Source organism: Macrobrachium rosenbergii, chromosome 44, assembly GCF_040412425.1.
Source record: "Macrobrachium rosenbergii isolate ZJJX-2024 chromosome 44, ASM4041242v1, whole genome shotgun sequence".
Lineage (NCBI taxonomy): Eukaryota > Metazoa > Arthropoda > Malacostraca > Decapoda > Palaemonidae > Macrobrachium > Macrobrachium rosenbergii.
The window spans coordinates 38,257,100-38,271,934 of record NC_089784.1 but is presented as its reverse complement, the minus strand read 5'-3'; the positions used below and the strand labels follow the sequence as shown (position 1 = coordinate 38,271,934).

General features: G+C 38.1%; 1 protein-coding gene across 1 annotated transcript in view; it reads left to right on the top strand.

Annotated features, from left to right (window-relative positions):
• Window positions 1-14,835, top strand: part of LOC136829594 (dynein axonemal heavy chain 3-like) — a 162,758-nt gene that overhangs the window by 72,539 nt on the left and 75,384 nt on the right. The window contains exons 20-29 of the mRNA XM_067088440.1: window positions 4,391-4,590; window positions 6,304-6,481; window positions 6,850-7,028; window positions 8,152-8,235; window positions 8,774-8,990; window positions 10,307-10,510; window positions 11,017-11,131; window positions 11,508-11,706; window positions 12,023-12,191; window positions 12,482-12,675. Of these exons, the coding sequence (XP_066944541.1) occupies window positions 4,391-4,590; window positions 6,304-6,481; window positions 6,850-7,028; window positions 8,152-8,235; window positions 8,774-8,990; window positions 10,307-10,510; window positions 11,017-11,131; window positions 11,508-11,706; window positions 12,023-12,191; window positions 12,482-12,675 (1,739 nt within the window). The remainder of the gene's footprint in view (window positions 1-4,390; window positions 4,591-6,303; window positions 6,482-6,849; window positions 7,029-8,151; window positions 8,236-8,773; window positions 8,991-10,306; window positions 10,511-11,016; window positions 11,132-11,507; window positions 11,707-12,022; window positions 12,192-12,481; window positions 12,676-14,835) is intronic.

The following is a 14,835-nucleotide window of genomic DNA, read 5'->3' as shown; positions in this document are numbered from 1 at the left end:
GGAAAGGCGATGCTTTCTTGGAGGACGAGGACTTATAGCCCTTCGCCTTCCATGAAGTCTTCAACTTCAACTTGGGGATAGCTGATGGAGCCCTATCACCCAAGGAGGAAGACTTCCCAAAACCTGAAAAGGAAGATATTGAAGAAGCTGGGGAATCAAAAAGGGTGCCCGCCCCAACAACCTCACCTACCTCGCTACTTACCCCCTGGTCCTGCTCAGTAGCCATGGGTTCGAGGTCTAAGTTCAAGCGGCGACGTCCTCTGAAACTTCTGAGTAAAGAATATCCACTTGGGGTGGCTGGGTCGCATCCCGGATCTGCTGGATGATGGGGTGGCAAGATCTTCTGGCACTCGCGGCCGCCACTCGTGCGCGGGTAGAGCAGGTCCTCAACTTGGCGTCGAGGGACGTAGGGCTTCCCCGACGGAACATTCCTTCCAAACCCAGCCACCCAGGCCCGGAGAGATTCCAAGGCCGACTTCTTAGAGGACTCATCCGCCTGAAAGAAAGCCAACAATTAGCTAAGGGTGAAAAAACAGTCCGGAAACCACATAAACAAAATTCAAAATGAGGAGCATAAAACGGAGGAAGATTGTCACTTACCGACTCATCCTGGATGGTTGCGCACAAGGCGAAACAAACCTCACAACCATCGGGGTGCCAGACTACCAGGTCGTCGAGCCGGACCGCGCAACCAGCGTGGGTCCGGCACACTACGTGACCGTAAGGTTGTTGCAGTGACGCAGTACACCCCGGCTCCTCACAGCGAACAGTCTGTAAGTGGAAAACGAACATGAACCTACCACTCTAAGCAATCTAAGGCTGGCAAGGCCGGGAATTTCAACTGCAGCCGGAATACTCCGGTGGAGAAGAAATACCTTTTAATAAACTAGGCCAATAAGCTCTAAATTACACAGAGTGGCAGGCAAGACTTCCAGACCCCGGAATACTCCGGGGGATGGAAGGAATGAGACAACAGGAACTCGCCGTAGGGGTTGCCTGTAAATTTAACGGCGGAACCCCCGGGCGTAGAACCGGACTCACGTATAAAACTAAGGAGAGTACTCCGAAGATAACAAAAATATTTATATTTAAATACATATATCATGTAATAACATAAACTAATGACGGTAAATAGAAATTCTCCGGAGACCGGAGGGATCCGCTCCCCTTATATAAATAAATAAATCCCTCTTCACTACTACCCCGCCAGAGAAACAAGGTGGGCCAGATGCTCGTATCTTTAACATAAACCGGAGCAAAAATAATAACCCAGCCGAGTAGCCCGGCCAGGCGGGAGAGTCTTGGGATAAAGTGTTGAACACGTTGAGCTACAGTGAACAGAATCACTAACCCAACACAGCGATGCGAGGGACTGTATGGGAGGGAGCGAATCCTCTACCAAATAGAGAAGTCCCTGAACTCGGAGAAAACGCCATCTAGCGTCCCCCGCACGAGTAGAGCAAAGCTGGAAGGGTGGTGGGGAGTGGGTGGAGTGGGGGAGAATGGTAGGCTACTGAAACAGGAGACGGGGAAACATATAACCCGCTCAACTGCACTACACCACTCCAAGAATGAACTGGGTCTATGGGAACTGTGATAGGAGGGTGGCCTACTACTAGGAAAGGGGAGCGACCAAGCCTCGATGCCCGACTCCTGCCTAGGCACAGCCTAATAGGGACCTAACCTAGTATAGGCTAGGAAAAGGGCAGGAGTACGGAGGGGGGGAGGAACAAACAAGGAGAGAAATTTTGTGCCGAGAACCAACCGGGAACGAGAAGAGGGGGCAAGAAGGCGAATAGCCTAGAGGAGACACATCCAAAGAACTCTATTCCCCTAAAGGAAGGAAGAGAACTAAGGGGCTCACTCTGCCCACCAAAAAACGACCCCGGAGGAAACAGCAACTAAAACTCCCTCAACCTGATGGACTTCCACGCCGAGGGCAAGGGGATGGAAGCAATAACCTACTCCACTAAAAAACCATCACACAAAAACATGAAATAAAAATGTGCTCAATAGGGTGCGTAGCCTACCCCGAGGCAACGGTTAGATCTAAGGCTGCCGCCACCACGAGGAGGTAAAGATGAAATATAAACGAACTGAGAGCACTATCGCCAAGAATAAAATAATAATAGCCTAATACAGACTAAAATAAAAGGGAACCCAACCTGGAGGGGGGGAACCTGGACGGGGCATCACCTCAAAGGGCCGGTAGGCCAATTTATGTAAATTACCAAAAAAGGGGGGGTGCCACCGCAGGAAACCCGCCAGGAGGAGAACCATGGGGCAAAATATATATTATTAACTATAACGACAATGAGACAACTCCAACAGAAGGAAACTGATGGGGTCGCCTCGTGGTCGACATGGCTGGCGGGGGACGCCGTGGCGTCATAATAAGATCTCAATATTATATATAAAATGAGACCAAAACAGCCAAATAAAGAACGAAAAACCCCACTATAACATAGTACTTAACTTGGAGATAGTAAAGCTGCTCGATGACATGATGAAAGATGGGAAAATTCCACAAAAAGGCACGAGCACACAAAATCAAAAGATAGTTATCACGTGCTAGAAAATGGAATGAGGTAGGTGGCGCTGGTGTCGCCGTCCTGGCGGGTGTTGAGTGTAGGGGCTGTAACAGCTCACCGCTCTGTTCGGGGTTTTGATAGGAGAGATCTTTCGAGTATGTTTCCGTGGTAGTGGCATTTCACTCACCCTTCGTTATACCGACGTCTTCCTAGAAGACGCTCGACTGGGGGTAGTAACCCCAGCTTTCCTGAAAGCTCTTTTTCTCTGGTATATCTAGCATATTATACCTAGAAATTCGTGCTGTAATGGAATTTCACCGGCTGACACGGGACTGGACTCAGAAAAGAATTTTTGTAAAAAAGAGCAGGTGTTTGGATCCATATGTTAAATAATTTGTTATTATTATTATTATTATTATTATTATTATTATTATTATTATTATTATTATTATTATTATTATTATTATTATAAACTCTCTTGCCGGCCCTGTTGATGTTTCTGAATAATGAAAGTCCCTCTTGTTCTATCACTTCTGCAACATTTTCAACTCAGCACATTCCTCGTTTCCATTTTCTCTTACCTCACAACACTTTCGAGTAATGCACCTTTTGACTAACGTGTTCTGCCCCGTTTCTTCATACAGGTCCATCTCTTATTCATCTGCAGCCACCCACCCCTGTGTTGCTAACACTGTCCTATCAAATTTAGCCTCTAAATTCTTCCTCTCTAATCGAAGCTTCTCTCTACTCTATTTTCGCTTTTGCCTTAACCAAGCAGTGATCAGTTTTATACCAGTCATTTACTAATCATTACTTAAGTCAAAATAAGTTTCCGACCTTTTCTCATGATTTTGTAATCTAATACGATTTTAGCATTTTTTTTTATCTTCCTCCAAGTATAATTCTGAACCGTTTGCTTTTGAGCCATACACAGTATTTTCAAGAATTAAACCCACTTTCAGAATACTTTCAGACGATATTCCCATTCACCTCAGTTCTCATAAATATTAATAAGCTGCCTCTTTCCGTCTCTTTCCCCGCCACCTTCATTTGTAATCTATCACCAACAACGTTCACCTTTTCTCTCCTCTCGCAGCCAGAACCAAAGAATCAGACCCCCAGAAATGTTATACTTAATTTTCACTCTTTTGGGGGCGGGGGGTATTTGGACTAGACACTCGCTAATTTCTCTCGGGCTAACCTCTGTCAATCAAACATTATTGTTGTTATTATTGAACAACGCCAATAACATAACTAGCCAGCCCTCAAAGAACAGAATGCTCATAAATAAGAAAGAGCTAAGAGAAACTGAAAACAACAAACATCAAATACAAGTACAAATTATGTTTGTAAACAAGGACCACAAATGCTTCAGTAAAGACTAAAACCAACAAAGTTCCCAACCAATGAAGAAACAACGACCATTGCTTGTTTTTATTTTTTTTTAGAGAGAACTATAATCCAACTTCTTGTAATTCTGCTTGCTGGTCTCGATATAATAAACTGCAATGTTTTATAGTACATTGAGTTTTGTGTGTAACGGCAAAGGTCTCCTGGTAATAAACTCCAGCGCCAGCACTTATCATCACTTGTCGTATGTTACAGACATTTTCATGGTACGGCTACACTTGTGTGCATATATTGGAATGAATCGTACCATAACTCGCAAATGATCATCATTTTAAATTTGTCATTGATTTGGTCTGTCTCACATACGGAAATTCTCCTCCGTGAAAGATTGCTTTCTAAGTTGTATGATCTGTACGCATTATTCCATTTTAATGTTTGCATATTTTCATAATGATAGAATGATAAAAATACTGATCAATAAAACCTGCATGCGCATTACGTCTACATAGCTTGGGGAACATCTGGGCACAGAACTGAACCTGCAGCCCGAGACGTCTCTAGCAGATATGATCGAGGCCGGCCTGCCTTCAGTTCAGCGAAAACTGGAGGAAATAAGTCATGCTGCCTCTAAGGAGTTCAGCCTCGAGAAAGCCTTGGAGAAGATGAAGGGCGAGTGGGCCAATGTTCTCTTCGAATTCAAACCTTGGAGGTGAGGGCGTTCTTGGTTTTCCTTTGCTTTTTGTAATTGCTGATGATGACTTAGCTCTTGGGTTCTCCTCCTGATGAAGTTCTTTTTTCGCACATTTTGTAGAACTGGTAATTTGACTCTAATAGTTAAATGTGGGATTGGTCGCTCACGCCCCGCTGATAACCACCCTGTTCCTTTAACCCCCATATTATCTGAAGGTTTTTAGTACTGGCAAAATATCTAAATGGTTATGCTGAAAGTAGTCGTCTGTTCCAAAGTTTACAGTCTGACTTGGCATGGGCCTGTGTGCTTGTGATGTACTTATCTCAATTTCCAGTGTCGTACAGAAATCCCTATGTTCTGGTCGTGAAGTTCGTATGATTGGTCTTGATTTTAGTGGTGATTTTTACCGCACCAAGTATGAGGCCCTAGTTTTCAAATCTACGTAGATGGGAGTTGGGGAGAGCATTTCTTAGTATTTTCAAATAATAGATCGCAATTAGTTGCTGGTGGATAATATGACTACAGGATTATAATTTCTGATGTTCCTCATGGTTGTGTTTGTATCCCACTGTTGTGAGTTTTGGTTCTGAAAATAAACTTGCTGCTTCTGTAAGAATTGCTGTTCTCTTAACATCGATCGAATCTGAGTAGAGACCTATGGCTGCTAAAAGATTAACAGAGATTTAACTAAATGTCATTGCAAATTATGTAGGATAAGCTTCAGTCCTAGCGAAATTCAAAGTATGATTGTTGAATGGTCTAGGATTCTGAAGTCCGCCACCCAGAGATTTTGCTTGACTATTTTGTTTTAACTACATGCAACTCTTAAAATTCTAGTGTCATTTTTTATTGCAAATTTACCATTGAGAAACATATCAGTCCTATGACTAGACTCGAGGTTTTTGAATGTTTTAGTTTTCTGAGGAAATGTTTTCAATCTGATTTCCGCTGTAGTCCTCCTAAATTGCTGAATAACAACCTGAGTTCCACTTTCTTATTCTTTATCACTGTCGTTCCGTTAGCTCATTCTGCATGCTTTGTAAGCAAAATGTTCATATTTCTCATTATACTATGTATTAAAATTTTCCCAGACAATGTTCAGTTTTCTGAAATTTTCGGTACTGCTGTAACCCAGCTAGCTATAATCTTCCTCGGGTGCAGAATGCAGGGCGGACTCATGACAATCTTACTTCATAATGTAAAGGTTCACCTTTGTTTCCTATTTCTCAAATGTAGTTCACCTTTGCTTCTGCCTCTTAGCTTGGGACAATCTGCTCTTCCACCTGGGATTGCACTTAGGCTAATTATAGTATTTATAAAAATCAATAAATAACCTTGTACTAATTTTTGTTGCTCTTAGTATTGTTTTTATTGTCGATGCATGATTATAAATCTATTGTAAAAATAGTACAATGAGACGAAGACCAGTATTTGAATGATTGGTTACAAGGAAGTTTTGGCAATTAAGTGAAAATAAAAATTATTTTCTTTCGCAGATATTTTTAAATCGAACTAACTAACGAAACAAGAACGCTTGCAAGGAAACCTCATATAGATTGCAGCTGTTTAACACACTTAATTTTCGTTCCTGTTAAGTAAAAAAATACATTAAAAATGGCCCTGCTTGTGTTTTTAACACTGATAGTAAGGATAACAAACTTAGAATCACAATGATAAAGCCTCCACTTTTTTTTTATTACACTTTAATTGACACTTGTGTATTGCAATCAGGGAAACAGGCACATCCATCTTGGCTGCAGTGGATGACATCCAGGTCCTCCTAGACGAACACACACAGAAGGTGCAGACGATGAGGGGATCACCGTACGTCAAGCCTTTCGAAGCCGAAATTAGGGCGTGGGAGGAGAAACTTCTTTCGATGCAGGACATCTTAGATGCTTGGATCAAGGTTGTTTGCCAGAACAGGCTTGGGACGAGAAATTTAGTTGTTTAGTTCACTTATTTATTTATTTATTTTTCCAAAGTAAAGTCGAAGTTGCATGGTCTTTCACTTATGCTGAAATACTTGAGTATAATAAGGAATTTCGATTATCAGCTATTATGTTAATCTGTTGTACACATTGACTTGAACAATTAGATACAAGTAGATACGCAAAGAAAAAATTGAATTTAGTGAGTAGTTACTATTTTAGATGAATAAATAAGAAAACCACATTATGTGCAATAATGGTTGTAGATAGGTCAACAAATATGAACATTGAGAAAGATATTATCATGTAATAAGAAAAGAATAAAAACATCCCAAACTGCCCACAGTGCCAAGTAACATGGCTGTATCTCGAGCCGATCTTCTCGTCCGAGGACATCATGAAACAAATGCCCGTCGAAGGGAGGAAGTTTACTCGTGTGGACGCCACCTGGAGGCAGCTTATGGGTACGGCCGTCAAGGATCCCCACGCTCTCGTAGCAACGGAGCAGCCCAACATGCTCTCCAGGTCTTGTATTATTATTATTATTATTAAGAAACAAACCAAAACCTATCATTATACGAGGAGAACTTTCGCTGAAAGCCCTTTTGTTACTGTTGGGAGTATTAGTCCATCACTCCTTATAAGAACATTGGCATCGTTTGTTTTGCTCATTTTGCGAAGTGTTGTTTATTACAGAGTTAGTAAATGATATACAATATGTATTAAACAGTGTGCCATTATCTTGTATTACCTTGGTAAAATCAACCTTAATTATGTTACAGTACTCCGTTTTATCGCATAAATTCAGTGCCCTTGCCCCAACCAAAAGAAAAAAAATTTTTCCTACAATTACTACACAGGATGCACTCCTGTCTCCGTATTAATTATCCTGACTCAACATTGCGCATTTCAGAAATAATTTGATTATAAACATAAGCATTGTTGTTCATGGCGATTTGCACATTTCAGAAATAATTTTATTATAAACATAAGCATTGTCGTTCATGACGATTATCGACTGAATCATGCAATGCCTGGAAATGAAGTATAAAGCAATCGGGTTTCAGCTTGTCTAATGCATGCAAGAAAGAGTTCCATAAGTCTTCCTTCTGAGGTTGTATCAAACTTCACCAGTCAGCATGCAGGTCCTAATTATTACTTGTCACGCTGTTACCACTGCCTTCAACCACAGTACCCCTTTAAGTATTATAGGAGGACTATTTGGAGTTTCAGCAGGTGTTCTCTCTGCTGTGTTATGTTCTGGTCAGTGGCATGTTCGAATTAATTGCGATTGGTGGTATAGATTAGTCTGGAACATGTGCACTTTTGGCACCAGGTGGTTTTTAGGGGTTCAAATGCTTTCAGAACTGACCCACGTATCGAGAACAAAATGACGCTATTGTTGGATATCAAGGTCCATATCTTCGTAACAATCTAAATGCCCTACAATGGGTTCGCTTACATTAGTGATGACTGGAATGTTGCTATTTACACCATCTAGAACAAAAATTATTAGTGCTGTCTTTTGTTCCTGTGATTTTCTTTTATACCTCTCTTGTTGTGTTCCTCAACTCGTCTGTCTGTACCTATAAATAGGTTTTAAAGAAGTTCTTTAGCCGGAGGAACGAAAATTCCATGTTCTTTGCAGGTTGCACGAGTGTAATCACCTACTGGAAGAGATACAGAAGGGTCTCAATGATTACCTTGAAAAGAAACGTCTTTTCTTCCCAAGGTTAGTTGGAAATGTGCATGTAATAGACTGATTGCTTTGTGGAAAATCATTCGTGAATCACTTGGCCTTATCCTTCAAAACTTTCTTTTGAGATGTATTTTCGTTCTTTTTAATGGTACATTGCAGGAAGTGAGCTGGAAGCTTCCTTGAAATATATTAAACTATTTAGGTTATATAACGTCTGTTTGACATTAGAAACAAACAAACAGTCCTTACGCAGGAACCTATAGACTCAACATATGCACATACATTTATATGCATGTATATGTATGCATGCATGCTTGTGTGTGTGTATATATATATATATATATATATATATATATATGTATGTATATATATATATATATATATATATATATATATATATATATATATATATATATATATATATATATATATATATATACATACATATATATATATATACTGATTAAGATAATATATATATATATATATATATAACAACACACAAGCATGCAATACATATAAGTTTAACAATATAAGTTTCCAATATAATTCTTTCCTCCCTACGCTTCAGATTCTTCTTCCTGTCGAACGATGAATTGCTGGAGATTCTTTCCGAGACGAAAGACCCACAGCGCGTACAGCCCCACCTGAAGAAATGCTTCGAAGGCATCAGCAAGCTTCATTTCTCATCACAACAAGAAATCGAGGGCATGATCTCGGCCGAAGGAGAGCTTGTTCAGTTCAGCAACAGAGTCATCCCGGCAAAAGCTAGGTATGCTTCTCAAACGGTAATACATACATACATATATATATATATATATATATATATATATATATATATATATATATATATATATATATATATATATATATATATATATATATATATATATATATATATGGAATATATGAATATATGGATAAATCTTTATATGGAATATATAATATATATATATATATATATGGATAATTTTATATTTATATATATATATATATATATATATATATATATATATATATATATATATTTATATATATATATATATATATATATATATATATATATATATATATATATATATATATATATATATATATATATATATATATATATAGAGAGAGAGAGAGAGAAGTTAGTTAGTGTAATACTGCAGGTTTATTATCAAAATTTTCGAGACATAAGTCTCATCTGGGCCGTAATAAGATACAAAACATACGAATTATGAAGCGACTCAGTGTTTTGCTGGCTAAAACACCTCAAGGTTAATAGAGTGCATTATATTGTGTAGGGGGATTGGATTCAAAATAAATCTAAGTAAAAACGGAGATAACGAGGAAAGAGTGTGCACAAAGATATTAAATAACATTAATTGGAATAAAGGTCAATGGTTATGAATCTTTCAAATATCTAGGAACAATGATATCCAAAATAGATTCACTGGAAATGAGATTTGATGAAAGACTAAAAGATGTTAGTTAAACAATGGACAGGCTCAGTACGATCTGGAAATCAAATAGACTGATATTGCATACCAAATTGAGATTACAGCATACGTATGTCTTCATTGCGGCGCTGAATAATCCTGATGGGTTCCGGCTCTTGGTCTTGATGACCTAAATTTCATAATCAATCAATCAATCAATGTCTAGTGGGATTTGTATTGCTACAGGGGCGTGAATGATGGTAGGCCAATAAAACTATATCTTTATGATTTTGACCTTCTAAGAATAAAGCTTTATGAAGAATATTAGGAATAAAATGGCAGGATAGAGGTATCAATGATACCCTGAGGGAAGTTACGGAAGTTCTATATGTCGGTGATGAAAGGAAGGTGGATTTGGCCTAGATACGTCCTCTCCACAACCCATGAAGAACATTGTATGATAGTGCCAGCTGGGCTCATGTGGACACCAGGAGCCATGGAAGACTCAGACCTTCTTAGATGAGAACTGTAATGAGGGAGGCTGGTCACAGCTGAGATTTATGGAATATAAAGCGCAGATAAAACAGGAGTGGCGCCATTTCACAGAGGCCCTTTGTGACACACGTCGTGGGAGGCACTCTTTTCAATACAAATTTGGTTCTATTGTTCATACCGTACAGGGGTTGGTGGAGCGCTGGCTGGTTGAAGTGGAGGAGATGATGGTTCAGAGCGTCCAAGACGTGGCAGTGAGGGCCGTTGAGAACCACCCTTCCACTCCCCATAAGTTGTGGATCACCCAGTGGCCTTCGCAGGTGGTCCTCACAGTAGCCCAGATCGTCTGGACGACAGAAGTGACCAGTGCCATTCTCAACAAGGGACTTAAGGTAATTAACAGGAAGAATTTGTGTGACAGGAAGATAGGTTGATTTGATAAGTGATGTCATATTGTTTGCGATGATGTCCAGTGAAGTCTGCAATTACTGTTTGAACTTAATCATCGATGTTAACATTCGTTTTTTCAGTGTTATGGGCTGATACTGATAATTATAATGGTAATAATATATGTTTTATTAACAATCACTTTTTTAGTTGTGAAAAATTATACAAATAACTTTCTCTTCTTAGTTCACTATTGTCCAGTTACAAAAAATCAACAACCCATGTAACGTAGAAAGTTGTACTAAAAGAAAGATTTTTGAACTACCCATTTACATTTGCTGAAATTTTAAAATGTTATTTTGTTTATATTCTGGTTTTTTGTTGTTGCTCAAGGCTGCTAGAAACCTAAAGCCTTGAATGTGTCTCATTATCTTCACAACAATCAGTTTTCCCCGCAGCTAATACAAGTCTTCAGAATGCAGTTCTCTCATTCATATCCTTCTTTTTTTAGGAATACCTTGAGGTATGCAACTCTCGCATAGAAGAAGTCGTAACGATGGTCAGAGGGCACCTGGAACATGGAACAAGGCTTACCCTTGGAGCCCTTATCGTCACTTACGTTCATGGTGAGCAAAAATATGCAGTGTACACATACTACCACACACCCACACCCACACACACACACACACACACACACACACACACACACACACACACATATATATATATATATATATATATATATATATATATATATATATATATATATATATATTTTTTTTTTTTTTTTTTTTTTTTTTTTTTTTTGTAATTCTAAAGGAAACCAAAATGAGAAATTTTGATATTGCTGTTGAGTGATCTCTTATGAAAAGATGTTCTGTGTAAAATATATTATATTGTAAAAACTATTTTTCATGTAATTTTCTGTATAAAGATTATATCGGTTTTTTACTAGTATCACAAGTTACTCCGTATGACTAAAGTTTGCACTGTCTGATTTAGGACGAGAGGTCGTGGAGGAACTCATTAAAAAGAATGCATCTTCCACCAATGATTTTTCTTGGGTGTCCCAACTCCGATATTACTGGATCAATGAGCTGGTTGTAGTAGACATGATCATGACACGTTTACAGTATGGCTACGAATATCTAGGCAACACCTCGAGGCTGGTGATTACACCCCTCACTGACCGATGCTTCAGGTAAGTCAAAGCACATGTAGTGCTGAAATATAGCTGGGATAATATATTAAGGTCTTAGGGTCTAATACTCATCATACTAAGTGCATTAATTCATTTTTTTAATTCAAGACACGGTGTAATAGAAATAAGGTCGAGTGACCAGTTTAATGTTCATTATTTGATATTGCCCAGAAAGCATTTATCAGTTTTATTTTTCTTGATGCAGAGCTTTTTTTGGTACTTATTTGAAGTAAACAAATCTACCATCAAAATTTTGTTTAATGTTGTGAATGAATCGGAATTAAAGTTGTCAATGAATCTGAATTGTTTGATCTAGAACTTTGATGGGTGCCCTGAATCTGCATCTTGGAGGGGCTCCAGAGGGTCCAGCTGGCACTGGCAAGACAGAAACCTGCAAAGACCTGGCCAAGGCAGTGGCTAAGCAGTGTATTATATTCAACTGTTCTGATGGCTTAGATTACAAAGCCATGGGCAAGTTCTTCAAAGTAAGTAGAAATTACACAATCAGATGATGCTAGTATGTGTGGATGGGGATCCTTTCGCTGAGATCACTAAAAATCTCACAAAAATATTCATATTTTATGAGTTATAATGCTGAAACAAGACAAAACTTTGGCTCACAGACTTATCATTGCTACTCTGTTCATGCCTTGAAACATATTTTTCCTACTTAATAACAGTGTATCTAAAATAAACTACTATCACAGATTTACCTAATTTAATGCAGTGGAATTCATTTACCTTCAAATGTGACTCGAAACTCACTTTCCTACAGGGCTTGGCGCAAAGTGGTGCCTGGGCCTGCTTTGACGAGTTTAATCGCATAGAGTTGGAAGTTCTGTCAGTTGTGGGCCAACAGATCCACACAATTCAGACTGCTGTCAGCCGCAGAGCAAAAAGATTCATCTTTGAAGGGGTTGATCTCGCTCTTAATCCAAGCTGTAATATTTTCATTACCATGAATCCTGGGTGAGTTGTTTCAAGGAACCTTTCTAATAAAAATATATCTTTTAACGTAGTCCTCGTGTGTCATGTGGGTCTTTTAGTTCATAGAATTTTATCCTTGTTGGTGGTGCCAGCTGAGGGTGAGTTGATCTGAAAGGTACTGGTAGCTGAGACTTCAAATTTTGATTTTTTGCTTACCTGTATATATTCTACTCTCGAGGGAAACTATGTCAACATTGTAGTGATTATATAAATAAATAATTTCCATCATTCACAGTTTTATCTGGAAGTACAGTGCACTGCAGAATGGTCCTATCCCTGAAATGACTGGGAAAAGGCCCTTATGTACTTGTGCAATTTTTAGGCATTGTGGGTTTAAACAGCTCAGAAAGTCTGCTTCTTTTATGATTTTTTTCATCTAGAGTATTGGAAACTGTAGTCCCAGATTCCAAGTAAGTGCTGCACATGAAGTTCTCAGGTGAAAGTATAAATGGTGAACACAATGTCAAGAAATTAATTTTGAAAAATATTTTACTTTCAGGTAGGAATTTTAATCTTTACATGATACTCTTTCTGAAGTCATAAATATTTTTCTCCTTCATTATTACATTTATCTAAAGTTATTCATGATAATGATGTCTGTAACGAGACAAGCAGAGCATTTTGTACATATCTAGCATACAACACTTGAAAGTCAGTGATCATTTCTGGAGTAGTCTTTTTGCAGTGTTCTAAGAACTTTGATATACGTGATGTACTTATCTGTTCTTTGAGTAAAATAACTTCTTTTACGCAAAGGGTAAACACATTCTGAGGATTGTGATATCTTAAGAAAATACATCCATCGTTTGTATACATTTTATAAAGTTAGTTTTGAGTTTATATGCGTTTTTGTACGCAATTGCCTGACGTCTGCTACAAACAACGCATGAAGGTGCCATCAATCAGAACAGCGTAGGAAGATGATTCTAGATAAATAAACTGAGCAAGTAACATGGTTTTTTTTTTACAAAGAAGATGTAAGTTCATCTGATAATACATTGTAAATAGTCTGAATCCATTCCATATTTATTGGCACTATTAGGTTCCAAGTTTGACATCAGCTAAAATTGGCGCTGTTCGCAAATCAAGGTAATTTAAAACTATATTCAAGTAATTATGTTAGATTAACAAACTATATTTCTTTAGTCCTTTATAAAGTATACATCTTTTATGATATGTTATACAGCCCACAGCATTACAATGATCTTTTTCAGTGATATTTTAAACTCCATCGTATCTTTAACAGTGATATAACTTTCAAGCAGAGGCTAACCTAATATACCTCTATCTAATCTTCATGAACATTTTAATAATTATAAAAAAGATTAATATAATCACATAGAATCAATTCATGTATTCACAAGGCTTATATTGTAAGCCTCATCTGTATTTACGGACCTTATACTTTAAACGTATATGTAGAACGTTTTCTTAACATATTATTCAACTGTATCTGTTAACAGAGAATGGACATAGTGATATGTGCACACTTAATAATCGAAATAGATATGAAATCATACCTAGCCTAAAAATTTCTACCTTGTGATATGAGCATTTTTGAGAGACAGTTACTTTTCGGGAGTCAGGACGTTTTTTAGGTTCTCTCTCACCGCCTGATGAAAATTACAGCTCAGACATTAGTGGTATTGAACACGTTTTAGGCTACATCTATTTTCCTTTCAATTATATTTAAAGATAAATTGTGTTTGTAGGTGTCGTGGGCATAGGGCATGGGCTGTGTAGTATGCTAGGTCCCATACATCATGATGGGCACATTTAATGTCACAGTTCTCTCAAGAAATCAGTAGGGTTACATAATTCGGCTTGCTATGAGCACAGTCAGTCCTTAGATGAAGTGCGCAAATATTTGCAGCAGACGATCATCTCAGACCCATTTTTGAATGTTTAGTTCCGATTTAAGGTTAGAATATATATTTCAGTCTTGTTTTTTCTCTAGACTCCGTCTCCTTACATATATTTGCATATAATCAATTTGATTTGACTCTTTCATAAACCAGTGTGCTTGCCCTTTAATTCCTTATGCTTTTAAGAGTTGTATGATAGGAGCAACTTCAGTATTTCTAAGGAGATTTTCATCAAGGAGCTTTGTTTCTGATATCTTATAACATACTTGGAAAAACT